General features: G+C 28.4%; 2 protein-coding genes across 8 annotated transcripts in view; one reads left to right on the top strand and one right to left on the bottom strand.

Annotated features, from left to right (window-relative positions):
- LOC111630286 (solute carrier family 43 member 3-like) overlaps positions 1–25,983 on the bottom strand; it is a 33,847-nt gene extending 7,864 nt beyond the window's left edge. The window contains exons 1-12 of one of the 7 annotated variants that reach the window (XR_002757489.1): positions 25,756–25,983; positions 25,456–25,592; positions 25,327–25,373; positions 24,982–25,058; positions 24,636–24,728; positions 19,800–19,989; positions 19,554–19,715; positions 19,362–19,466; positions 19,087–19,282; positions 18,899–19,010; positions 18,733–18,824; positions 14,227–14,307 (exon numbers count right to left, since the gene is read on the bottom strand). Coding sequence is in view for 6 of the 7 variants with exons in the window: in XM_023374369.1 (XP_023230137.1) it covers positions 18,741–18,824; positions 18,899–19,010; positions 19,087–19,282; positions 19,362–19,466; positions 19,554–19,715; positions 19,800–19,989; positions 24,636–24,728; positions 24,982–25,058; positions 25,327–25,373; positions 25,456–25,592; positions 25,756–25,950 (1,398 nt within the window). In the remaining variant the exon portion in view is untranslated. Of the gene's footprint in view, positions 1–14,126; positions 14,308–18,568; positions 18,606–18,664; positions 18,825–18,898; positions 19,011–19,086; positions 19,283–19,361; positions 19,467–19,553; positions 19,716–19,799; positions 19,990–24,635; positions 24,729–24,981; positions 25,059–25,326; positions 25,374–25,455; positions 25,593–25,755 lie in introns of those variants that run through there. The other 6 variants (XM_023374369.1, XM_023374368.1, XM_023374367.1 and 3 more) reach the window with 6 other exon arrangements.
- On the top strand, positions 13,625–16,165 carry LOC111630287. Its single transcript, XM_023374374.1, has 5 exons — positions 13,625–13,655; positions 13,740–13,895; positions 15,500–15,679; positions 15,784–15,894; positions 15,969–16,165. The coding sequence occupies exons 2-5, from the start codon at positions 13,806–13,808 to the stop codon at positions 16,053–16,055; spliced, it is 468 nt and encodes a 155-aa protein (XP_023230142.1). The 5' UTR covers positions 13,625–13,655; positions 13,740–13,805; the 3' UTR covers positions 16,056–16,165.
- Positions 25,984–26,827: the final 844 nt, after the last annotated feature.

The following is a 26,827-nucleotide window of genomic DNA, read 5'->3' as shown; positions in this document are numbered from 1 at the left end:
AATTTCTATAAGTTTTTAAAGAATTTTTTAAAATAATTTCCATAAAAGATTTCACGAATTAATATAAAAATGAAGATAATTAATAATTATTCAAGCTAATTTATGTTAAATAAATCATTATTTTGAAATTAGTATATTTTATATTTAGACTAAATAACCAGTATATTATTTAATTCAGAAATATATTTAATAAAATTATTAATAAACTGGAAAATTTAAAATTTCTGATGGAGTAATAATAAGCGCATTACTTTAAACAGATGAAATCGCATTGAAATTATAAACTGTTCTTTCTAACAACAGCTTATTGATTTACTACCTTTCATCATGAATCAAATTATCGTTTTATTATGGAGATGATATCGTGAAACGAAAACTTTGAAAAATATCATCAATCATACCGAGTTGAGATGCATAATGCTATTTTATAAGATTAAAGATGGTTTATCAAACAGAAAATTATCTTTAAATCTGAACTGAACTGGTTCATGTCGTGATTATTTCTACATGAATTGGTGAAAATACGTGAGGAATGTTTGTGCACTTTGATGGATTCTTCTATAGAAATAATTATTGAAGAATTCATATAAAGTTGCTTCCGTGCATTTAAATAATTGGCATTTCTGAAAGTAGGTTTCATCTTAAAATACATATAATAACTGCATTTAAAAGACATTTTAAACACAGAGAGGTCATATATTCACAAAAAGAATTATATTTCCTTTTGTCAGAGGTTAATTGAAATTATGCTAATAGTTTCATATTGTTTACGTATATGCAATTCCAAATTATTTTTTTTTTATCCACTGGTAAGAAAGCAAAATTCTGATTAAATTTTAAAAGATTTTAATGTTAGATAAACAACTTTTTAATGTTTATTAAATATTTAATACTTATTATTATTTATCTTAAAACAAGACTTTATATAAGTCAATTTATAAAATATCACTCAATTATACTTGCATAAGAAAATAAATTCTCTTTACACTATCACTCATATTAAATAAAGAAAACAAATCAGAATAATAAAGATAATTATTTCATGTATTACTTACTCATTTAAATACATATATATATATAAGTTATTTTATTAATATTCTATAACAAAATAAAAGCAATAATTAAATACTTTTTTATAATGATATATACAATGGTATTGAGTGATAGATACGATATTTATAATTTGAATTGTTTAGATATATTTTAACACTGATACAGTTTACAATATTTACACTATATACTGAATATTTCTGTTTAGAAAAACATTGTTTTCAATGAATGCACTTAAAAAATGTTAGTGGCACCATCTGGAGGTTGAGATAAAAAATAATCATTTAATATTTTTAGCAATTAAATTAAACAAAATTATATGCTAAAATAAATAAATTCTGTTAAAATTTCTCTTATAAATAATTTTAAAATTAAAAAATTATCTTTAAAGAATTTAAACATTTGAATGATAATATCTTGGTGTTTAAATAGTTTTCAATGGGCAAATCGAAGAAACACTTGCTACTAAGAATAAAGCGTAGAATCTGATTATCGTATGTGTAATAACAATAAGACAATAAGGCAATATTAAGATAGCTAATAATATTTGCAAGAAAAGTTATTGCATGTTATATATGAAGTTTGAACAATAATTTGAAATATATACTACTGTATTAAATAATTGAAGCATCGAAGCATCACTATTTGAAGGATTCTTGACAGACATAGGATTCAAGATCAGTGAATGATAGGCTGTATAAACATATAATGTAAGAATTTTATAAACAAAAATATTAAAATAATTAAATTTTTAATGAATATGTCTTTGAATAAGAATTAAACAATATTCAACATACCGCATGGACTCACATTTTACATATTATACCACTATGACGCAAATAAACCCAGTGATGCCACTTCTATTTTAAAAATGACAGACAGAGGGCAGTTTGTATACAAAATATTTATTTATATTTATGATTGGATAAGATATCTAAAGTAATGATTTTTGATATTTTAACTTTGAAAAATCGATAGCTTATCATTCTTGTATAGATATAAATGTAATAAACGTCTACTCTCGGCTGGTTTTATTTCAAAAATTGTCTTTTAAATTTATCTAATTTACTGTAGAATTTATAGTGAAACGTTTCAATTAAGACTTATATTATAAATTTACTTTCAGAGACTAAGAAAACTGTAAAATTTTAAGATTTATTACATAACTTTTGGTATAAATATGCATAACACGACTTGAAAAATAATAAGTGAAAATATTGCTACATGTAAATAATATTTAAATAATTTTTTTCCATTTTCAACTCTCGCCCTGTGGGCACTAAGAGGATCTATTTCTCCATACCTATTCTGAGTTCGGCCAGATCCTCAGGTGGTGAGGTAAGAGGACCAACATATCCGGAACAGACTTTCCATGAAAACTTTCTGGGGAGGCGCTCCCCCGGATCCGACCAGAGAACCTTCAGAGAGGTAGATTGACGCTTTAACCGCCTAGACCAGTGATGGGCAAACTTTTTAAAGAGCGGGCCAAAGGAAAAGAAGAACACTTTAGGCGGGCCAATATAATTGTAACCTAGCGCTGCATCTGAAAATCCAGGTGGCGCTATAAAAACATGTGCAGGCAGTCTGCCATATTTCTTTTTCTCTCTTTCAGCTACGCTACGCACGACGAGTGGATGTTCTGTACCGAAGCATGCTTGTAACCGATCGAGCTTTTACTCAATAAGTGTAAAAGAAAATTTTGTACATGATTGTAAATAAACTTTCATGGTGAGATATAAAGCTTCGGTTATTTTATATAATCAACGAACACTCAAGTTAAGTGGTGCATCAACCACCACAGCCTGTATTCTTTTTTACTCGTCAGATTAGGAATAATGTCGCGCGGGCCGGATAGAACATTTCAGGGGGCCGCATCTGGCCCGCGGGCCGTAGTTTGCCCATCACTGGCCTAGACCATCCGTCCGTCATGTTAAAATAATTGGTCAAAGTTTGATTAAATTATGAGTTATTGACAAAAAGTGATTGGTGATTTTTTATATATAAATAATATAATAAACTACATTGACCACACTAGCCAACTAAAATCATTGAATATTGTTAATTGTTTACGGATTCTCCTCTGACAAACGGGCTGGCCAAGTAAAGTTTTGCGTGTTTTCTAACACTTAAGTAGGGTCAATTTCCTATAGAAAGTCCATTATACACTCCCATGAAATGTTTGAATAAAAGCAGATTTTCTACTGAGAAAGCAAACGGTTCATTAAAGAGAACTAGCAGGATGTTACAAAAAGATCTAAAATCTCAAAAAAGTCAAAACAAAAATACTGTACTTTGTTTTACGAAGTATCAAAGTTTAAATACAGACGCCTATAGGCAGTGGCGTACCGTAGTGGGGGCGGCAGGGGCGGCCCGCCCCGGGCGGCACTTTTTAAGGGGCGGCAAAATTTCACAATAAATAATAATAATATCTTGTAAAAATTTGAAAGATCCTAATCTATACTTGCATCGCGCCTCCGATAGTGCTATCGTCCGGATAGTCCGGAAATCGGCTCGCCGTCCGGGTGAAGTAGTAATTGTTTCATCCGAGGAAATCCCTGCGAAACCTGTTGACCTTTGTTTGTTTGTTTTTTTTTTTTTTTTGCTTGTACGATTCATTCGCGTTCATATACACCATTAATATCCATAGAACTATTTTAAACAGGTCGCTACACTACCACCGAATTTTTCACTGCTTGTTCTGTGACAAAACTGAATTTTTGTCTTTTAAATTGAAATACCTAAATAAGGGGGAGCCGAAATTTTCCTCCGCCCCGGGCGGCTGACATCCACGGTACGCCACTGCCTATAGGGTACATGGATGAAATATTCTAAACGTCTAATGCCTATTTTTGAAAAACTAAGTATTAATATTCTCGAATAATTTTACTTATTATAAACTATTTTCCTTTGTCTTACTATCGATTATTTTTTATTAAAATTTTTGTTTTTTGATACGTAAATGAAATAACTGAGAGTAATATATAAAGCTAATATTATTTACAAAGAATTGTTATAAATTAAACAAAAAAATGCGAAGACCATGGCGATACGCCAAAGGCAATCAGAGGCGAGTCCTTAGAAGTTTTGTTTTCAAGTTATAAGTTAAAAGTCTCAAATCTTTCTCAAAATTCTCGAGTCCAGTCTCAAGTTTTTGAAGAAAAATAAATAAATAAATAAATAAAGCAGTAAGTCCAATTTCAGATCATTTTCTGTAAAAAAAATTTTCAGAAAATTAACAGACATTACACAAGTCACAGAATTAATGACTATTTTAAATCCAGGATAAGAGACTTTGCGTTTCACTATTTTAAGATTAGACGTAATTAGTGCGCTAATCTCGACAAAAATGAAGACAATCTGTTCTGTTTTTTAAGAACAAGATGTACTAATCCTATAATTAAAATTTCTGGATGTAGGCTAAGGTTTGGTATTGTGGTAGGGTTGTAGATTTTGGTCTTGATTGAAATTATTAATATGAATGATGGGTGATTCTAACCCGTGAAAATTTTTTTGTTTGGTTTATGGTAATGCATTTTTGACATAAGGTAATTGGTATAAATACTATAACCATAAATTATTTTGTAGCCAGAACTGATAATTTGGCGACAGGTTAATGTAACGATAAGAGTTAGCAATGTGGTGACAAGTGAAATAAATCACTACTTTTCTACAAAAACATTTATATTTATGTTTTATTTGTACATTTGTTTATTCATTATCGGACCCCTTTGATTGCACTCGTGTCACATAACTTACGAATAAGTCTTCATTATGTGGTAATAGATCACAAGACTTTTTTAGGTAATGTGGTGATATTACATATATATAAAGGATTTTTAATTATGATCCCATGCGAATATAATCAGCATTTCTGTTATAATTCATTTGATAAGAAGGAAAATTCGTTTGAAGATCTATGATCCTAGAAATTCATATTTCAAAGCATGGAAAAATGTTGACCAGGGGCTAAGGAAATAGCAGCAATATTTCTATCGTCTTAACTTAACAATGGTTTAAAACATTCTGCATTTCCCAAGTTCAAATCTTAATTCGAAACATTAAACTATTGAAAAAGTTTCACCAGTAACGGTATGTAAATCTCTATGTAAGTCTTCATTTCTATGCGACTTAATCGTTGGATTAAAAAAAATGTAACTAATACTTAAAGGTTTTTAAAATTACAGTTTTATTATAAAATTGAAAAATAATTTATGTTATCGATATGAAAAACAAAAGTGAAGAAATCATGTTAACTGTTGCATATATTCTGCTTAAAATAAACTACATTGACCACACTAGCCAACTAAAATCATTGAATATTGTTAATTGTTTACGGATTCTCCTCTGACAAACGGGCTGGCCAAGTAAAGTTTTGCGTGTTTTCTAACACTTAAGTAGGGTCAATTTCCTATAGAAAGTCCATTATACACTCCCATGAAATGTTTGAATAAAAGCAGATTTTCTACTGAGAAAGCAAACGGTTCATTAAAGAGAACTAGCAGGATGTTACAAAAAGATCTAAAATCTCAAAAAAGTCAAAACAAAAATACTGTACTTTGTTTTACGAAGTATCAAAGTTTAAATACAGACGCCTATAGGCAGTGGCGTACCGTAGTGGGGGCGGCAGGGGCGGCCCGCCCCGGGCGGCACTTTTTAAGGGGCGGCAAAATTTCACAATAAATAATAATAATATCTTGTAAAAATTTGAAAGATCCTAATCTATACTTGCATCGCGCCTCCGATAGTGCTATCGTCCGGATAGTCCGGAAATCGGCTCGCCGTCCGGGTGAAGTAGTAATTGTTTCATCCGAGGAAATCCCTGCGAAACCTGTTGACCTTTGTTTGTTTTTTTTTTTTTTTTGCTTGTACGATTCATTCGCGTTCATATACACCATTAATATCCATAGAACTATTTTAAACAGGTCGCTACACTACCACCGAATTTTTCACTGCTTGTTCTGTGACAAAACTGAATTTTTGTCTTTTAAATTGAAATACCTAAATAAGGGGGAGCCGAAATTTTCCTCCGCCCCGGGCGGCTGACATCCACGGTACGCCACTGCCTATAGGGTACATGGATGAAATATTCTAAACGTCTAATGCCTATTTTTGAAAAACTAAGTATTAATATTCTCGAATAATTTTACTTATTATAAACTATTTTCCTTTGTCTTACTATCGATTATTTTTTATTAAAATTTTTGTTTTTTGATACGTAAATGAAATAACTGAGAGTAATATATAAAGCTAATATTATTTACAAAGAATTGTTATAAATTAAACAAAAAAATGCGAAGACCATGGCGATACGCCAAAGGCAATCAGAGGCGAGTCCTTAGAAGTTTTGTTTTCAAGTTATAAGTTAAAAGTCTCAAATCTTTCTCAAAATTCTCGAGTCCAGTCTCAAGTTTTTGAAGAAAAATAAATAAATAAATAAATAAAGCAGTAAGTCCAATTTCAGATCATTTTCTGTAAAAAAAATTTTCAGAAAATTAACAGACATATTATACCACTATGACGCAAATAAACCCAGTGATGCCACTTCTATTTTAAAAATGACAGACAGAGGGCANGGCGAGTCCTTAGAAGTTTTGTTTTCAAGTTATAAGTTAAAAGTCTCAAATCTTTCTCAAAATTCTCGAGTCCAGTCTCAAGTTTTTGAAGAAAAATAAATAAATAAATAAATAAAGCAGTAAGTCCAATTTCAGATCATTTTCTGTAAAAAAAATTTTCAGAAAATTAACAGACATTACACAAGTCACAGAATTAATGACTATTTTAAATCCAGGATAAGAGACTTTGCGTTTCACTATTTTAAGATTAGACGTAATTAGTGCGCTAATCTCGACAAAAATGAAGACAATCTGTTCTGTTTTTTAAGAACAAGATGTACTAATCCTATAATTAAAATTTCTGGATGTAGGCTAAGGTTTGGTATTGTGGTAGGGTTGTAGATTTTGGTCTTGATTGAAATTATTAATATGAATGATGGGTGATTCTAACCCGTGAAAATTTTTTTGTTTGGTTTATGGTAATGCATTTTTGACATAAGGTAATTGGTATAAATACTATAACCATAAATTATTTTGTAGCCAGAACTGATAATTTGGCGACAGGTTAATGTAACGATAAGAGTTAGCAATGTGGTGACAAGTGAAATAAATCACTACTTTTCTACAAAAACATTTATATTTATGTTTTATTTGTACATTTGTTTATTCATTATCGGACCCCTTTGATTGCACTCGTGTCACATAACTTACGAATAAGTCTTCATTATGTGGTAATAGATCACAAGACTTTTTTAGGTAATGTGGTGATATTACATATATATAAAGGATTTTTAATTATGATCCCATGCGAATATAATCAGCATTTCTGTTATAATTCATTTGATAAGAAGGAAAATTCGTTTGAAGATCTATGATCCTAGAAATTCATATTTCAAAGCATGGAAAAATGTTGACCAGGGGCTAAGGAAATAGCAGCAATATTTCTATCGTCTTAACTTAACAATGGTTTAAAACATTCTGCATTTCCCAAGTTCAAATCTTAATTCGAAACATTAAACTATTGAAAAAGTTTCACCAGTAACGGTATGTAAATCTCTATGTAAGTCTTCATTTCTATGCGACTTAATCGTTGGATTAAAAAAAATGTAACTAATACTTAAAGGTTTTTAAAATTACAGTTTTATTATAAAATTGAAAAATAATTTATGTTATCGATATGAAAAACAAAAGTGAAGAAATCATGTTAACTGTTGCATATATTCTGCTTAAAATGTTTATGCTTCTATGAGATGTATTTTAATTATATTAATATTTTAATTCTGCTTATTTTTAAACAGAATCAGGATGAGATATACAAAAGCACAATCCAAACTTATAATAAAATTATTTAATCTACCATTACCATTCCATGTTTTCTAAAATTATAATTTTACAGAGCATCGGATTATAATTTCTTTATAGCATTTTGAATACATCTCGAACTTTCAAGTTATCGAACAAGTTATCAGAATATTATTCATCAATTATTAATTAAGTTACCAGAGCATTTTGAATCATCTAATGAATAATAATGATTGATATGAAATGACTGATTACAACAAAAAAATTATAAGTATAAGAAAATTATATTTTTTCAATGTAGCCCCTTGGATATTAATATTCATATGTAATAATTTATTAATTTCTTAATCAATTCAAATTATTTTTCATAACCTGAAAATCCTTTCTTTGACGTTTATTCAATCTTAAATTTCTCATGCAAACTTAAAATTGCTTGCAATCTTAAATTCTCATTAAAATAAATAAATAAATAAAATGCGAACACAGTAATTATAATTTTAAATATTAGCTTTTATTTCTTATTAAAGAAGTACTCAAATTTCATAGAAATGTAGGAAGCTCGAAGCTCTAGAAAGAACTAAGAAACTTAAATTTGATTAGCTGATATTTTTAGGCAAATTTGCATTTCCTGTTTTTAAGGGGGAAATGTAATTTGTATCTTAATTCTTAATATCTCAATATTTAAAAAAAATTGCAATATGAGTGATTCGAGATTAAATGCAATTCAAATCATCATCGTGTTTTTTGGTAAGTCTGGTCGGAAGTTTTTCCTATCTCATACTCAAGTTGGCAAATTGTTTAATATCTGACCTGCTTGTTGCAAAAATAAAATTCTTGCTGCTTTGTCTCAGAAAATCCTATTCAAACTATTGAATTGATTAGCATTCACAATTAATTTGGCTGATATTAAATAAAAACGATTCATTCTTAACTTAAAAACACAAATACGCGAATAAGTAAGCTTTAGAATAGTTATAAATATTAAATTACAAATAAATATTTAAATAAACGACTAACGATATAAATATTGTTGTATAATAAATACATATATTTCATCCAGAAATTTAGGTTTACTTAAAGAAAATAATGTTTTAATGTAGATGGATTAGTGCAAAATCTCGGTAACTTATTTTACATCAAATTATGGTATTTTATTTTTGACTGAATAATTGTAAATAAAATGCTAAATAGCCTTTAGACTTAAGTAAAGTGATGATAGCTTAAGCAACCATTACTTTATTTAATTATAAAATCTCAGCTATTTCCAAAAAAATGACTCGGATCCATTAAGGTATAGGCCTATTGATTTAATTTATACTAAAAGCAGTTAAATATACTTGGTAATTTATCGCATATAATCCAGATATTGAACTTAAAATTACTCGTTAGAAGACTAACATTTACAGATCTATTATAAAATTGATATTAAACAGTAATTACTGATAGCATAGAAATGGCTTCTGCAACTAATTAAATATTTTATGATCTATGAAATTACACAGATATGATCTATGAAAGAGTAGATAGATAATTTTATTATTGAAATCAGATTCAAGCAAAGAATCTGGCGATCTAGAAATATCTTAACAATTTCTGCACAACATTGGAAAATAGCAAATGAATAGTTGTAGGAATATTTATAGTTTACATAAGAATTGTTTATATATATCGGTTCATTCTCCTTAAACGCTGGCCGACGAGGATTTTCTCTATGAAATTTTCTCTATTTTTTAGATTAATTTCAAAATAAAATGATTATCGTGTCATCCATCACTAAAAAACAATGAAAAATGGCTAGACGAAGCAAGCAGTAGCCATTGATACAACACAATACAGATTATAAAAAAAATCTACAAATCTAAATTCTTTGTATTGAATTTTGAATAAAGTTAATTTATAATTATTTATATTAATTTATTACATAATGATGTTAAAAATATATAATAATGTATATTTTTACCAAGACATATTTAGTACCGATTAAACAGTTTAACCGAACACAATATTACACAAAACATTGGTTAAAAAACACTGATGAATCGAACAGATTTATTATTTTTATATTTAATTTTGATAAATATCTAAAAATCACAAAATAAATTGAATTAAAAATTATAATTTTATAGGTGGTAATCACAATTTTATTAATTATATAAAAAAATTATTTTTTATTATACATTTGTATTATTTTTAAAATGGCTATATCCCAATTTGATTTTAAAACGTGAAACGTTTCGATGTTCAAACGATAAGCTGTGTAATAAATAATATAATAAATTACAATTTTTTAAAAAATATTTTTTTCTTATCAATTCAATCACTATTCTCCACATTAATTATTTCTTCTAGTAAATTAATTCCAGAAATGACAGTGATTCCACTAAAAAATAAGCATATATCATATCTCTATTATTAATCAATGTTTCATGTTTTTATATACAAAGAACTATAATTTCCATCCTTCAAATGACAATCATTATCATTTGTCATGATAGAGAATTTTTCAACAAATAGCCTATTTACATTTAATAATGATATTTACAAAGTTAAACAGATTTTATGATAGCCTTTGGGACACGAAATTGCTAATTATATACCTACTAATTACATATTTGCATATGCAATATGATTTCTGTCTGAGGATATAGAAATATTTTATTAATCATTTTTTAAGCTTCGGGCATTTAAATAATTATGTAAAGGTTATTCTTGCTGTTTTTTTATATACATTATAAATTACTGTAAACAGCATATCAATAAAAGCATTTAAATGATTATTTATTTGTGTTATCCTTTTTAATTTTCATAATAAGGCCTGTATTTACTTCATATTTTAAATTCACTATGGATGAAAAACACTGGATGATGATTAACCTACATAATCTATGGATGATTAATGCCCTAATAAAATTATAGTAAATATAAGGAATTTCAAACGTTTTCTGTTAATATTGTTTTAATTTTGCATATTTCTATAATTTCATAATCTTTAAATAGTGATGCTTCTACAAATAATTCATTAAAATAGACTGTCATGTAGAAATATCATACCTATAATTAGACAGTAAATAAATACTGCTACAAATCTCTTATGCATTCATTAAAAGAATTAAATAACTGATATAAATTATTTAATCATAATTTTAATTGAGTTGATTGACCTGAATGATATGAAATTAAAAACATTCGATAACTAATAAATGATTTTGCATGCGTATATTACATCTTCCAGTAGCATGTAGATAATATACGCACATAAAATAATTGTTTGACTTAATTGCTATGTACAAAGCTGTTTTGAAAATTATTCCTTTTAAAAGTATCGTGTCTTTTATTTGCTTTACTAAAATAATATACTGAATTTTATAATGGAAATAATTGAGACGAACAAATTTTACATTTCTTTAGCATTGCTAGTAGTTTTTCTCGAACAAGCTACTTTAATTTGCAATGCTATAAAATTTCATTATTGTTCATTTGAATATGCTGTATGAATTAAACATTGTTCATTAATTAAAAGTGATACATGTATAAGTTAACAAATCTTAACTTCATTGTATAGATCCATTTTAACATACCGGGTGATTCTAAAGTACCACTATTCAACCCTACCTACAAGGATGTATAACAGTCAAAATTCAACCGAATTTTGTACGCTGACGTATTCGGATATTCGGAAAAGATTCCGAGAAGAAAAATTTATTTTCAAAATTCACCACTACGCCGTTAGCAGCAAAAAATACGTAGCATAATGCACACATTCTATGATCAATTTATGAATATAAAACTGACTAAGGCATGTGAAATATCATATTTCAGGTAAACAGTGATGGTTATGATTACCTGAATGCCCCTTTCCTTGAAGCTATTTAATGAAAACAATGCTAAAGCGGCGAGTGCGCCTCGAGTATTCTCAAATACTTTAAGAGATTGCGTAAAAACCTCTACAAAACACTTTTCTGTGGAAATCTCTTCCACATCCGAAACGTCACCATACAAAATTTGGTTGAGTTTGAACTGCTACATACTCGTATTCCTCCAGACAGCGTAGAATAGGATACTTTAGTTACCGTTAACCTGTATTTATAAATATTGATAGTAACTTCAGTTTTTTTTCATTTATGTTTTAAAATTATATCTAGTTCTACTTATTATCGACAACGACAAGATAAAGGAATAAATCAGTAAAAGAATATAACAAATTAAAAATGTTTATAACACAATAAAACATTTGACGTAGAGCAGAAACGTAGCATAAAATGCGAAATAGTATTAAGTTATGTAAGATAAGCATGTTGATTAAAATGAGACTGACGATGGAAAACGAAGATGCAATAGAAAAATGGAGATAGCAGAAATGAAATTTCTTAGAAATATCCTTAGATGGAAGACGGCCAAAAGACCCAGAGAGCTAGGAAGGCATGATTATCTAATCATAGATAGAAACTGAGGGTTGTAATGTGACAAAGTATTGCACGAAAAAGAAAATATAGAAGAAAGGATAGAAGAAAAATATACGATAGAATAGCATGACTGTTATGTCGATCAAACCAAAAATTAAGTGACCAAACGATTAGACGACGATGCATATCATTCCAAAGTTTTCTATTATACAAGGTACTGTATGTTCAATAGAAAACCGAAAAAGTGGCATTAAAAGTGGAGGATGTGCAACAGCTTAGTAATTTTGACAGACGAAACTTCAGAGGAAACAGAAACTAAGACTGGTAACACTGCTGATGTGCAATATATAAGACAACGGACCGATAAAATGGCGGCGCTTGTCCATCAGTGCACGAAGTAAAAGCGATATAGTGTTGTCCGATTTTTGTCAAAAACCAATCAACATCCATTGGCACATGCAGGTACAATAAGAAGACGACTACGTTAGTTGCACACAAGTGTACCGAGTAGAGTTTTAAGGTTCCAAAAACAGCCACAGTTTTTTGAAAGATTCTCTACGGCTCTGACCGCAGTGAATGCCATGGAGAATCTTCCAGAGAATTGTGGCTGTTTACGGAACCTTAGAACTCTACTCGCACAATTGTTTGCAATTTATATAGTCGTCTTCTTATTGTACATTACCCGAAGATGCTTAATACTCTCTGACTTGGAAGTTTTGTGTGTCAAAATACTACGTGATTGAGATAGGTAACCTTACATGGATACTTTGTCTGTCTTTTTGTATTGAGGCAATACTATATTCTATAATGTATTAGTAAAAAAAACCAAAAAACTTAAATAATTAAATAAACGTTTATGACGATTATTTATCTCCAAGGTTTTCCCCCCGGAAAATTTTCCGCGAACTCCCATGCGTTAATCCATTTGTTTCAAAGACTAGTAAAATCTTTTCTTCTCCCGTTTAAATAACATTAAGTTGCCGAAACAACTAAATTTAATATATTTAGAAGTATTGACGTACGTACGTTTATGATATAATTAAGAATATTTCAAAATCTAAAAAGACTGAAATTTTCTTCTATTCAAAACAACAAATAACAAGAAATTTCAGACAATTAAAGATGAAAATTGTCGACATATAATATGATTATTGGTGCAATTTTCAAACAAGAAAAATTCATTTATCTATAAAGTGATAAGTATTGACGCCAGGGACAGAAATATTATTTTAAAATTTAATTTACTTAATAATAAATAAAAAAAAATAATGTTTAAAATTATATAGAAAAATATACTATTTCTTATACTTTTCAATAGATGGCACTAATTTTTTTTCAATAATTCTTGGTAAGTATGCATGCTTCAATAAGAAAGATTTAGAAATTTTTGTTATAAACTACATTATCAATATCGAATATATTCATTATTTAGTCAAGAGAAATTCTATTTAGCATAAATTGATTCGTGTGAATTGTCTTTCCGTTCTAAATCCGAATTATGGAAGAGGAAGAAGTTCAAGAAGAAGAGGAAAAAGATCATAAAAATTTTTTTAAAACTTCGTATGGAATGTTGAGAATAGCTGAATTAGTAAGCAAATTTATTTTATTTATTAATATTTTTGTTTCTATTTTGATATCTTAAATGTACGAATGAGTTATATTTTATTCGAAATTCAAAATTTGTAGAATTTTGAAATTCATAACGTTCGAAAATTTAAATATGTTACGACTGCTTTACTTTAATAATTCGTTTAGTAAATTTGCTATTAAATATGTTTGAATATTTTTAAAGTAAAATTTTATAATTAAAAATTAATGTTGGGATATACTGTATATTTGAATTAGTAGTGATTGTTGCTTTATTTGCTTTTGTTTAGAACATATGAATGTTTTAAAATGAAAATTTTACATAAAATTACCTGGGGAGTTGCTTGCTTGGATACGATTCCGGATTCCCCAGATCGGTAAGATGATGTCTGAACCTACTGGTAATCCGGCATCTATCATATTAATACATGGTTATATTACGATACGTTATGAAATATACAAGTCTACCGTGACAAGTGAAATAAATCACTACTTTTCTACAAAAACATTTATATTTATGNTATTAGAGAGGTTGCGGCCGACGTTTTCAACGCGAAAACGTGTACGTCGGACGTTCAGCGCCGCTTTCCTGAAGGCCTAGAAGTTTGGCAATGGTGTTTGGAATGTCGAGCGTGATTCCACTGACTATTCAAACACCATTGTCAAACTTCTAGGTTTATAGGAAAGCGGCGCTGAACGTCCGACGTACACGTTTTCGCATTGAAAACGTCGGCCGCAACCTCTCTAGTGTCACCGACCAATTACTGATGACGTCATTCACCACTACCAACCAACCGATCGGTTATACCGCATTTCTGAGCAGACCGTAAGTTCTAATTGTCGGTCAAAAGGCGAAACGTCGAGAAGCAAACAAACATTTAAGGTTTAGGTTTTATTTGTTTAGGGCAACGCGACGCGTGAGCATTCTCGGAAGGGAATTACCTCTCCGGAGAACTTTATAGAGATTTCAAGGTCACATGTTACGTGATAAAACGCCATGTTTGTGGTCTAACTTCCGCTTGCTTAGTTTGCACGTGGTTTGTTATTTGACAGGTTGGCAGCGCTTTTGTTTTCTATTTAAACTTAATAGAACTGCAGTATTTTTATATCATAAACAAAGTAAAAAAGATGCTTTTCTGGCGGGGCTATTATCTCATTCCGACAGGACGAGATGTTATTTTCTATGAAGAAAAAGTTTATGTCAAGGTGTTGATCCATATGAAGGCAGCACTGTTCTGAAACCGATCCATAAGAATGCAGTATCTTGGTTGTAGACCAAGAGTTATGGCCTAAAGTAGAATTTAGTGACATCGTAAACTATTTGGTTTTAACAACAAATTACTACACTCACAAATGAAAGCTTACAAATTTTTAAAGATCCATAACTATCTTACAAGTGGCTGTATTTTTCTTGATTACGTGCTCTTTCATAACGCTCCTGATATGCAATTTGGTTGTGGTCACTCTTACCCTCATGTATAATATTGGTACCCAGTCTGGTGATGATTCATCGTACAATGAGGAGAAAAATATTTTACCATTGAGGTAAAATATTTTTTAATAATTCCGATTACAAACTCATAAATTTCGTAATACATTTTACAGGTATTTTCAATTGGTGGACTTCTTGCAATTGAAGAATCTGTAACATGCGGCAAGTTTTTTAGAACACAATTCTTTATGTCTGCATGTATATCCGCTATAGTGTTCACAGTAATCTTCTTGACATGTTTCTTCTTTAAAATAATAGATTATCTGTCAGAATTTTTGAATTTGGGAATTGTGGTTGGTATCGCTGTTATATTATTAATTAATTATCAATTTTAAAACAATATTTATCTAAAAGTACTTTTATATTTTTAATTACATGTTTATTTCCAATATTTCAGTTATTTGTTATTGATCTGATATTTACCATTATGTTTGCAATTTCAAGTTTTTATATTATTTTCACCATTAAAGATTGCAAGGAATTCAGATTTGCCAGAATTTCTGCATCGGTAATTTTCTGCAAAGTTTTTATATATAATTTTTTTCAAAATTATAAATATTTTAATTCAATTTTACATTTTAGTTTTTCGGCGTATTCAATTTAGCATGTTTCTTTTCTACCACTTCGACTGATTTTCGCTGGTTTTACTTAGCTGACGAACCTTACTAACGAATATAATTTATTATCCATATTAAAGATAAATTCATTTCTATACAGAATATGTATTGCTTCTAAGAAAGTATTTCAAGTTAACATTGTATGCACGTTAAATATTTTAAACCTAATAAAATAACTAATGTTAAATTAGTAATGTTTAATTTGTAATACAAATTATTTGTTAATAAAATATTGTTTAAAAATATAAAATACTTTTGTTTACGGATTTATTAAATTGACATTTTAAATAAAATTACATAAATAATTCAATCTGCTTCTATAAGCGCTTACTCAAATATTGAAATATTAATATATATCAAACACTATATGTTAAGCTGTAGGCTACCATCAAAACAGGAATATGTTAATTAGTTTTAACTGATCTCATTTAATTTATATCTTCCATTTAACTGTTCAGTGAATACGATCAACACTATACATTCTATTCATTTATATAAATCAATTACAATCCGTAATTTCTATCTTCTGATAGCTATTATTCTCGACTATAATCCATCTGTCTCTTTCAGGAACTGGCCATATCCGAATTTTTATAACTTTTGAAAGTAAACCATTTTTAAGTTTTAATAGCTAACAATGGAAATTTTAAATGTAACAAGTTTATTCTGCTTATTTCATGTATGTTTTAAATATATTTTGAAATTATCAATATGAAAGAACTATTATATCACATGTTTTTTTTTTAATTAATTTTTGAAGAAATTTCTAATGGGTTTCTGTTAATTAAGCTACGCTGCAATAAATTTTATTGCAATGTATTTTAACTAAAGTCTTGATTACACAGGCTATATACTAATGCAATTTAACTAATCATAAAGGCCTTAATTGTCTTATCCCACTCCCAATGGAAACGGCCAAAACGACAATCATTAGCAGAACACTCGTCCTGAATATTCTCTCTTGCACCAAGATCATCTCTTAACCCAAGAATATATGGTCAAACGATGATCAAGAGTTTAATATTACACATTCTTATCTCATTTCCTTTCTCTTATCATCTGATGTCGTTTCAACTCATCAACTTTTATCCTTATAACTTTCAAATCTTCGATCAAGCTATGACCTTTGATGTAAATCTTTTTTTCACAGGTTATGATCTCTTGAGTATGCTTACAAGTACATTTTACAGATCATTGCTGAGTTAAACCCCTCACAAAATAAATTAGAATTTCCTGAAGAAATATCAAAAATATAACAATTTGTTCGTATTCGAATATTCACGAATTATTGTATTGACTCTGCATTGTTAACATTTTGGAAATAAATATTGATTCAGAAAATACAGTTTGATAAAGTGAAATTATTTTTTATAATATTGTTATTTTTATTATTTGTATTTCTTTTGTTTATTTTTGGATGCGAAAATCACTTTGAGCACGCTCAATTTGCTCGGAGTTTTCGGAGCGAACATCAAATATTTTAGTTTGCTGTTAATAACAGTATGGCTTCTATAAAGTATATATTGTAAAATATTCCATTTGCTCAGCAAATTTTTTTCATAATTTTTATTATATAATTTCAAAATATTTGTTTTGAAATCAGTGTTTGCTTCTAAAGGATCAGGAGATAAATTCTGCACGAAATGAAGCTTAATATTGACAACTTATTTATTATAAGTACCGGTATATTTGAAAAAATGTAATGCAGACAATCAAGATAAATTTTGTTACTGATGACCTAGTAGCTGATAAATTTTTACAGTCAATGAAAACGACTTAAAGATCTTGCAACGTAATGAAAACAATTATGACAAATTTAATCGTAAACTGTTATTATAAATTATCAGCTGTTAATGTCTCGAGATTCAATGGCGAAATTTTCGAAATACTGGAGTGGTTCTAAACTCGTTTACCTTTAACACTATACTTGCAAGTCTCTCTATTACGTAACTGAACTATCGGATCTAGAGATTAAAAGTAAACATAGCGTAAATAGAAAAGGATTGCTTAACTTGGTAGATTGTTTAAGAAATAAGTATTGCTTATTCTCATTAAGTTATAAGTAACATAAATTCATAAGAAATTTATGTTTATTTTCAAAAGGACGAGGTTTCTATTAAAAAAAAATTTCCTATAATTTTGTCATTTCTATAAAATAATAATGATTATTTCAAATTACCAATAGCGAAGTGAAGTTTTGAAGTATTATGTAATTCGGTAATGACGATTTATTAAACAGTTGTCCACATAACCAGATTTAAATAATGTTATGGGAATATAAATCTTGAAAGACATAAAATTGTTAATCATCAATGTACTATCCTATATCTGTATGCAAAAAATTATGAAAATAAAGTTAATGTACTTTAAACATCTTTTTATATCATTAACTCCAATCGATTAATCTGATCATTTAATTTTTATTTATAATTTTAATGACAAAATGATATAAATCAAGCGTGTTTGTTTTTAAAATATTAACTAAATAAAATCAAAATTACTATATAATTTTCACTCTCGTTTTTATCTTATAATTTTGGAAAGTATATTTATAAAATAACTTACTCGTAAAATATCGTAAATATCATGTCATTTAGTCAATCTGTATTAACGAGAATTATTTAAAATGTATAAAATACTATTTTTATTCAACATGCAAACGAATTAAAAACTTAACAAAATATATAAATGAGTAAACAAATATAATATAAGATAGTAAAATTTCATACATCTTGAGTTAAACATCTGTTGGTTTCAAGCAGAGTAAATGTAAAGGATTGATAAACGTTAAAGCAAGCAATCCAATAAGAAATAAATTATTCTGTAAAATGTAAGGGTTTAATTTAAAAAATTATAAAAAAAATAATAAAACAGATCAATGAAAAATTAACTTACAATCATAAAATCTTCTTGCATCCAAAGGAACAAAGGATACTGTACAACTGAAGAAATGCATGTTACCGTACCAAAAATACCAATTAATTTATTGAAATGTTCTTGAGGAAATCTAAATAAAATATTTTATTAATATAAACATAAAAGTAATATTTTAAATTAATAATAAATACAATTAAATACGAAACCTTATTCTAATATAACCGGGAGAGACTGAATTGAGTATAGGGCGAGAAAGTACATAAAAAACGAGTGAAAAATAGACAGCTGTAACATTTGAAATGGTTCTGCATGCAATCATTGATGTAGCAACGGTAGAACATATTATTAAGGAATAAAATCCTGCCCTTTGTGACTTCTTTTTTCTGAGTATAGGATCTTCTTCTATTATAGAAAAGACGGTTATATGATAAAAATTCGTAATGCATTCGTAATAAGAATATTCAAATATAATGGTACTAACCCTCTTGGGCTTTCTTTACAGCCGAATCCAATAATATTCCTATAAATGGAGACACGATAATCATAGGAAGTTGAGAAAAACCGAAAATTTCTGACAACCTACTAACTAATAAAATAATTTATAAATATTAAATCTTCAGAAGTTTAATTTTGCCTTAATTAAATAGATAAGTCATAAAATTAACTTAAATACCTTCCTCTTGATTACTCGTAAGTTTTGTTATCCACCAATTAAATGATCCTAAATATATAATTATACTTAAGGCTAATAGGCAATTACTCACTACATGAAATATGAATGATATAGAAAATATAGAACGAAATATATTATTTGTAGAGGCTTTGTAACTTTCACCTAAGAAAACATTAATTTAATTGATTAATAAATAATAGTGTCAATCCATATTTGTTATACTAATGTCGAATATTAATCTTATACCACTTTTACGAGACAGTAAAGGTTGTCTCTCTTCATCATCATTTATAGATCTAACTATTTCTTCTTTGTCTTCAACAGCAATAATATTCATTTTTGGTAGCAAAAAGAAGCTCGTGAGCAATATAGAAGATGATATTCCGGTCCAGACATAAAAGAAAGCAGAGTATGAAATTCCTTGATCGTAGCAATACTGAAATGATAAGAACAATTTTATATGTATTGTAAAATATAGAGAGATTTTTCGTCAATAAAGTATTTTATATAATTCAATATCTCAAAATTAACTGCTTAATTTTGTATATTTATATAAAACTAATTACTTTTTCAGTGATGTAAAATAATTCATTAAAACTTTTAATATTGATCAGTAGATGGCGACACGTCACTGACCAAATATTTCGCCAAATGCATTGTCTTCACACATAATGAATTTTTTGTATTTTTTTGTTGTTGACATAATTACATTTCATACTTCATCACTCATGGTAATAGTCATACAGATACATATACTTTTATTAAAAAAAAGTCATACACCTTTTCGAAATATACTAATTGTTATTATATCAACATCAAATAATAAAACGATTTATAACTGTCTTTATTCATAATTTATACAAAGTTGAAATAAATATTAGAAGTAAAATTTATATATTTATAAATAGAAAGTTAAAAATATTTTCTCCATAGATTTCAAAATATTTCTTATTTAATTTTAGATTTCGTTTAAGATTCGTTGATATTTGTCCCTTTAGAACAGGGGTGTCCAACCTTTTTGTTTCTCTGGGCCGCATTGGAAGAAGTCAAAAAGTTTTGGGCCTCAGGTATATATAATATATACATGTGGCCCAATATACAAGTATATTTAAGGATTAACATGTTTAGATTATAATAACAAGTATTAAAACTTTATCAAGAAAAAGGACATTTTAAAAAATTACTTCTACAGACGCTTTCAATTTTTACTTAGAAATAGATAAATTCATTTATTATAAAAGAGACAAACGAAAATTTATTTGAAAAACACAAATATTTGTTTTATTTGGGTCTCTAATTAATAAAAAGCGACGAAACGCCATTTTAAAGTGCATTTTTATTCAATTAATATAATTATAAATAATATGTAGCCGAAAAAGTAGCCAAAGCGCCAAATGATATTTTTTACGTCAAGCAAAAAAAAGTAGCCACATTTGGCCCAATGTAGCCAAATCTTGCAACGTTGGAAGAAATACTAAATAAAGCTGGAGCTGTGAATCAAAGGATTATAGACCCAAGTGCGGAAAAAAGAGGCAAAAAACAAAAGATAAAGAAGTGAAAAAGGTTGAAAAATTATGGGTCCATATTTGCTTAACAGAAGATCTATTTAACATTTCTCACTACTACATCTTTTTTCGCCCTTTCTCATCTTTCCCTCCTTTTTCCAAATTTGGATCTATAATCCTTTGAGTCACAACTCCAGCTTTATTTAGTAATCCTTCCGTTTTCACACATCTCCAAGTACTGTACAGTATTTGGAAATATTTTCTTTCTACTCAAAAATAAAATATGAATAAAGGTTTACGGCTTTGTGAAACTTTTTTTTGAGTTTATGCCGTTGAAATAAATAAATAATAAAAAATTAAAACATTTGTCGGTATTGTTTACACGTTTATTGGGCCGCATTGGAACTTGCCTTGGGCCGCGGGTTGGACACCCCTGCTTTAGAATATCAAGTTTTGCCCCAGGAAGTTTGAAGCAGGAGTTAAAAATTTGATTAAATTAATTTTATACTTCTTTATAGAATTTTACACTTAATAAACGAAATGTTTCCTTTGTAATTGTTAACGAAGAAGAAATAGTATAAATGCAAACGATGAGAAATACTGTATAAGAAACGATAGATGAATGGGAAGCAATTTTTAAATAGATTGAGATCATTCTATCTTCGTAGATTTTGGTATATTTAACTGCTCATCATAAAAAAAAATCGAAAGTAAAAATATTATAATAAATTAATTTTAAAATACTAAGAACTAACTTTTATAAATATAAGAAAGAGATAAACTTATCTCTTTCTTATATTTATAAAGTCCATCCTGGATATGTCTGCTCCCGTTTCTCTCGCCCACCTTTTGTGGACCTGACCAAACCCATGATGGCCTCGATTAAAAGCCTGCTTAATGCCAACAGGGCGGAAAGATTTTTAAAAAAATGTATTTAAAAAAATAAGATTGATAAATTGGTGCAATGTACAAATTTTAATGTTACACTGACATTTTATGGTAGTACAACAGGTTACATCAGTTATGTAGAATCAACTTAAATCCAAACTTAATTTACTGCCAAATAAAAGACAAAACAAGCAAGTAAATACAATGATACCGATTTCACTGCATACTCAAAACTGCGGTTTACGGTAAATCGGTTTTGAATGAAAATAAGAGGATTCCAAGGAAATAAAAATTAAAATAATTTTTACAATTAATTTAATTGTAAAAATTGTGTGAAAATTTAATATGAATAAATAGCATTCAGTCTTAGGATTTCCACTACTTCATGACAATATAATCATGCATCAATTACTTAAAAGAACCATTTTAATACAGTAATGGAGCTAAACAGAGTACTAATAATATGAAAATATAGTTTTAATACTTTAAAATATTGAGTATACAGAATCAACTATTTAGCAATTTTTTTTTGTTAAACAGATAAAAACTATTATACTAAAGAAAGATTGCTTGTTGTCATTATTCTTTGAAAAGAGTAACTACAGTGAATAAAAAAATGCTGAGTAAATAGGATAATTCTAAGGGGATTTTGTATTCTATAATTTTTCAAGCGAAAATAACAGAATATAAAATCGCAAATCAAAAGTTTTATTTGGCATATTCGAACGGTGACAGCGGCAGTGACTGATCTGGCACTTGAAGAACCTAAGCGCAATCTAATTTTTGATGTTGCGTTGTTCTAAGTATTAAGTAGTGCTAGCAAATGGTATTTTTGTAAACATATACAGTATATATATATATATATATTCATTTTAAATTGCTATTGTATCGAATTGCGCTTATTACATGCGTGCTCAAAAGAGTTAAATCTATGCAATTTTCCTCCAATTTTTCATATATGACGACGAGCATGGTGTCAATAAACGCCTTCTTTTCTTTCCTCGAAAAGTATTTCTGCAGTAAAAAAGTTTACAGTGCATGTCTTCTGGATTGAAAAGTTACAAAGGTAGAATGTTTTTCAGATTTTTCCAAGTGTTGTGTAAAACAATCTTTGATAGAAGAGTCGCAAAGCAACTTTGAGAGGCCATGCGACTCTTTATTTACCCTACAGATGTAACAAAGTCACATCTGTAGGGTAAAAACTTTTACTACACTGTTTGTCATTCGACGAACAGCGCATTATCTAAGTGAAGATGGTATCTGTGTCTGAGGTTTGCAGAATTTATCTCTTTTTGAAGTTGCTAACTTTCAGAGGCTCCAAGCGATCACTTCTTTTCCTGTGTACTCCTTTTACAGTAGTAATATATCTGGACATGTATCTGTGTCTGAGGTTTGCAGAATTTATCTCTTTTTGAAGTTGCTAACTTTCAGAGGCTCCAAGCGATCACTTCTTTTCCTGTGTACTCCTTTTACAGTAGTAATATATCTGGACATGCTACACAATATCTATTATCCCAGTTGGAAGATCATCAGCCAAATGTGATGTTTTAGTAAGATAGCTCATTGCTACTCTGGGCTCATGTTCAAGAATTTCTTGACAATTATTTTCCTGAATGCTAGATTCGGCGTAGTGGATCAATTTCGTGGTTTCTGTACAGTATTGAACAATATAAGAAATCATTTTATAGTCACGTCTACTAAATTACGAAAACGCATTAAATGCGAATTCATCAACTTACCACAAAAACACTCCGATGAACAGAATTTATACTTTCGGAATTAGTAATGAACGTAGCACATTGGAGTTAATGCTTTTCGCTGTCAAAAAGTCTCAGAATTTAACAACCCCATCAAAAACAATCATACAGGATGATGTTAGAAGCACCATTCAATGTCAAAAATCGGAAAAATAGAATGTTTGAAAATTTGGAATTAATGCCTTTTACCATTTTACGGTAGTAAATTATAAAGCTGATTATAGGTTGGAAATCGTACGTACCACGAAAAGTGCTGATGTTGAAGCTATTTGTTTAGCATTCTACAGTGTTGATTCTATACCTAGTAAAACTTTTTGAGCTAGCTTTCATATTCTGTAAGCAATTTTATTTTATAGTTTCAGCTTGTAAAAGTATAGGACACGAAAACACTGCAAAAATTTAGAATCAGCCCGAATTTTTAAGAAAAATAACGGAAGAAGCATATTAATTTACAAGATCGAGAGTCACGGCAGTGACTCCGCGCCAAGTGAAAAAGACACTGACTGACTATATGTACTGTACTGACACCAAAACAAATTTCTCGTCATAGAATGTGTGTTCGAATCGGATAAGAAAGGCGGTAAATGGAGCTTTCCGGAAAGCATATAAATGGTTATTCTCATCCTCGATGTCTCAAGAGATGGATCGTTATTCCAATGCCGAGAAGGCCGATACGCGTTTCATGTCCTTACGTTTATTAAAAGTTCTTTTTCCAAATTCTGTGCCATGAGTCATTACTGTATTTGGGCCTCAATACTTCACATTCGACCACGCATTCTAGGACGAGAAATGTTTGTTTTGGTATATTCACCCCTTAAAGTTTTGCCCATTTTTTAAACACCCGTATATATTAATTATTTTAAATGAGATTACATCACAAATATTAATTTTCTTTATCACTTTAAACTAACAAAACAATTAAATAAACGTACTTTTAAAAGCAACAACACAGCAGGTGATCCACAAAAAGCTCCATTATAAAAGGACATTATAGTCATTTTGTATTTTGGAAACAAATTAGAAATCTGAAATTTAATTTATAATTAGTCAATAACAAAAAATAATTTAATATTAGATAATTTTAAATAAACAATATAAACGAATTAATGACTTAAAAACATCTTGAATAAAATACGTTAATACAGTATTAATAATATCAAATAATTAATGATATTCATTAAAATTAAAATTCAGTTTGCATTTTATAAAAATTAATAAAAGTGTAATTTTTATAAAAATTACAGTATAAATATATAATAATTACAGTAACAAACTCACTTGAAAATTCCCATATCGAATTTCGGAACCTCCTAAACCCACAAGAAGTGAGCCAGGAAATAAATAATATGGATTATCTAAATAAATAAATTTTTGTTTAAAAATATAATTTTTTAACATGAGAAATCTTTATTCGTAATGGAAATTTTTTTCTTATCAAATTCAAAGTATAATTAAACAATCTTATCTAAATCCGTTTCTATTTAAATTACGTGTTTCACGTTATCAAACTGGAATAACTTACATATCAAAATATAATTTCGTGTCATACATATACGCTATATTTTATTATTTGTTTTTGTAAAATTCATTTATTTAATTAAAAACAAAATTAATTTTAATTACTTTTATCGCAAAGTGCAAGAAATGTTCCACCAATTAAAATAAAACATCTGTAAAATACGAATAAATAGATTTTTAGATATATAAGTAATTAAAAATTCAATACTTTTTAACTTTAAATTCATTACTTACGAAGAAATTATTCTAGTTATCCTTAATCCGACCCAATCTAATAGAAAGCCACTTAAAAATGCAGCTAAAGCTTTATTGAAAGAAGAGATAGTGAAAGCTAAATCGAAGAGGTCATCTTGACTTTTACATGATTTAGTCTAAAAATAATTTAAATATATCAAATAAATTATTTTGAAATTTATAATGCTAATATTTGTATTTAACACGTGGTATATTCATATATATCACGTGTTAAATATTATTACTTTTGTGTGGTTAAATGATTCATAAAGAAACGAAAGAAAATATTTATTGACTTACTTTGTTTGCAATCGTTTCATTTCCAGATATTGTCACATTATTGTTACAATTATTAGAAAATACTCCTTGTAATTTTAGAACATAAACTAAGTCGGCCCATCCATAAATAATACCACTAAATAATAAATACTCCAAGAAAACAATGATGATAACGCATACTTTATGTGCCCTACTGAATTCTGAAGATGTAGCCATTATGATCAATTGACATGAATTTAATAACGTCTACGTACTTGTCAAAAATTTTGATAATGTCTGATAAGCTTGTTATTTCGAGATAAATATCTATATTTTTCAAAGATAACAAAGTTGTTACTTGAATCACTTTTTAAACTCAATTGTAGCAACATCTACAGGAAAAAATGTAAAGTAAAAATACTAGTAGAATAAAAAATTCTAGCTCACTTTTGTAAGGATGAGCAAAAATCGAAAAATAGCAAAAATTAGTAAACAATTGGCATGTTTTTTAATTAAAAAAATCGAGCATTATTTAAGTAAAAAGTGCGACTTTTTAAAAAATCGCTTTATTCACATGGTCTGATTAGGAGGGTTCTCACATCACCAATTTAAAAATAGTGCAAAACATAGAAATAAACAAAAAAATTGACTTCAATTTTGGGTAGACTTTTTTGTTATTTGTATTTTGATAAAAGAAAATGAAAGACGATAAGAATTATTTATTTTTTTAAAACACACATTTCATTGAACACATTATACTTAACATGTTTACACATTTGTAGATCTAGATATACTGATGGTATTTCAAGTTTATCTAAAATCTCTCTTTTCGTGACTCCTTCTTTATGTGCAAATGAACCACCATATAACTTAATTATCAATATAATTTGGAACTTCGTCGTTATCATTCACAGATCTTTCTGATTTGCAGACCTTTTGAACTTTAAACCATGAACTTGTCTTCTACACTTATAAACTAATTTTTTTTTCTTTACGATTTAATACATAATTTGGTTTGAAAATCTGAATTGTTTTATCAATCGGCTTTATTTAAAAATTACTTTCCAGTCTAATACATTTAATTCAAGATTTCAATTAATTGTTCCGATATGGT

The sequence above is a fragment of the Centruroides sculpturatus genome, unplaced genomic scaffold (genome assembly GCF_000671375.1).
Source record: "Centruroides sculpturatus isolate CEXI.00-Female unplaced genomic scaffold, Cexi_2.0 scaffold726, whole genome shotgun sequence".
In the NCBI taxonomy this organism is placed as follows: domain Eukaryota; kingdom Metazoa; phylum Arthropoda; class Arachnida; order Scorpiones; family Buthidae; genus Centruroides; species Centruroides sculpturatus.
This window is presented reverse-complemented; position numbering and strand designations above follow the sequence as displayed.

Bases quoted from the DNA above. Each gene is read 5' to 3' on its own strand.
- LOC111630287 (XM_023374374.1), top strand. From the start codon at position 13,806: ATGGAAGAGGAAGAAGTTCAAGAAGAAGAGGAAAAAGATCATAAAAAT. The intron at 13,896-15,499 runs GTAAGCAAATTT...TACATTTTACAG, and splicing joins TGTTGAGAATAGCTGAATTA to GTATTTTCAATTGGTGGACT. The intron at 15,680-15,783 runs GTTGGTATCGCT...CCAATATTTCAG, and splicing joins TTTTGAATTTGGGAATTGTG to TTATTTGTTATTGATCTGAT.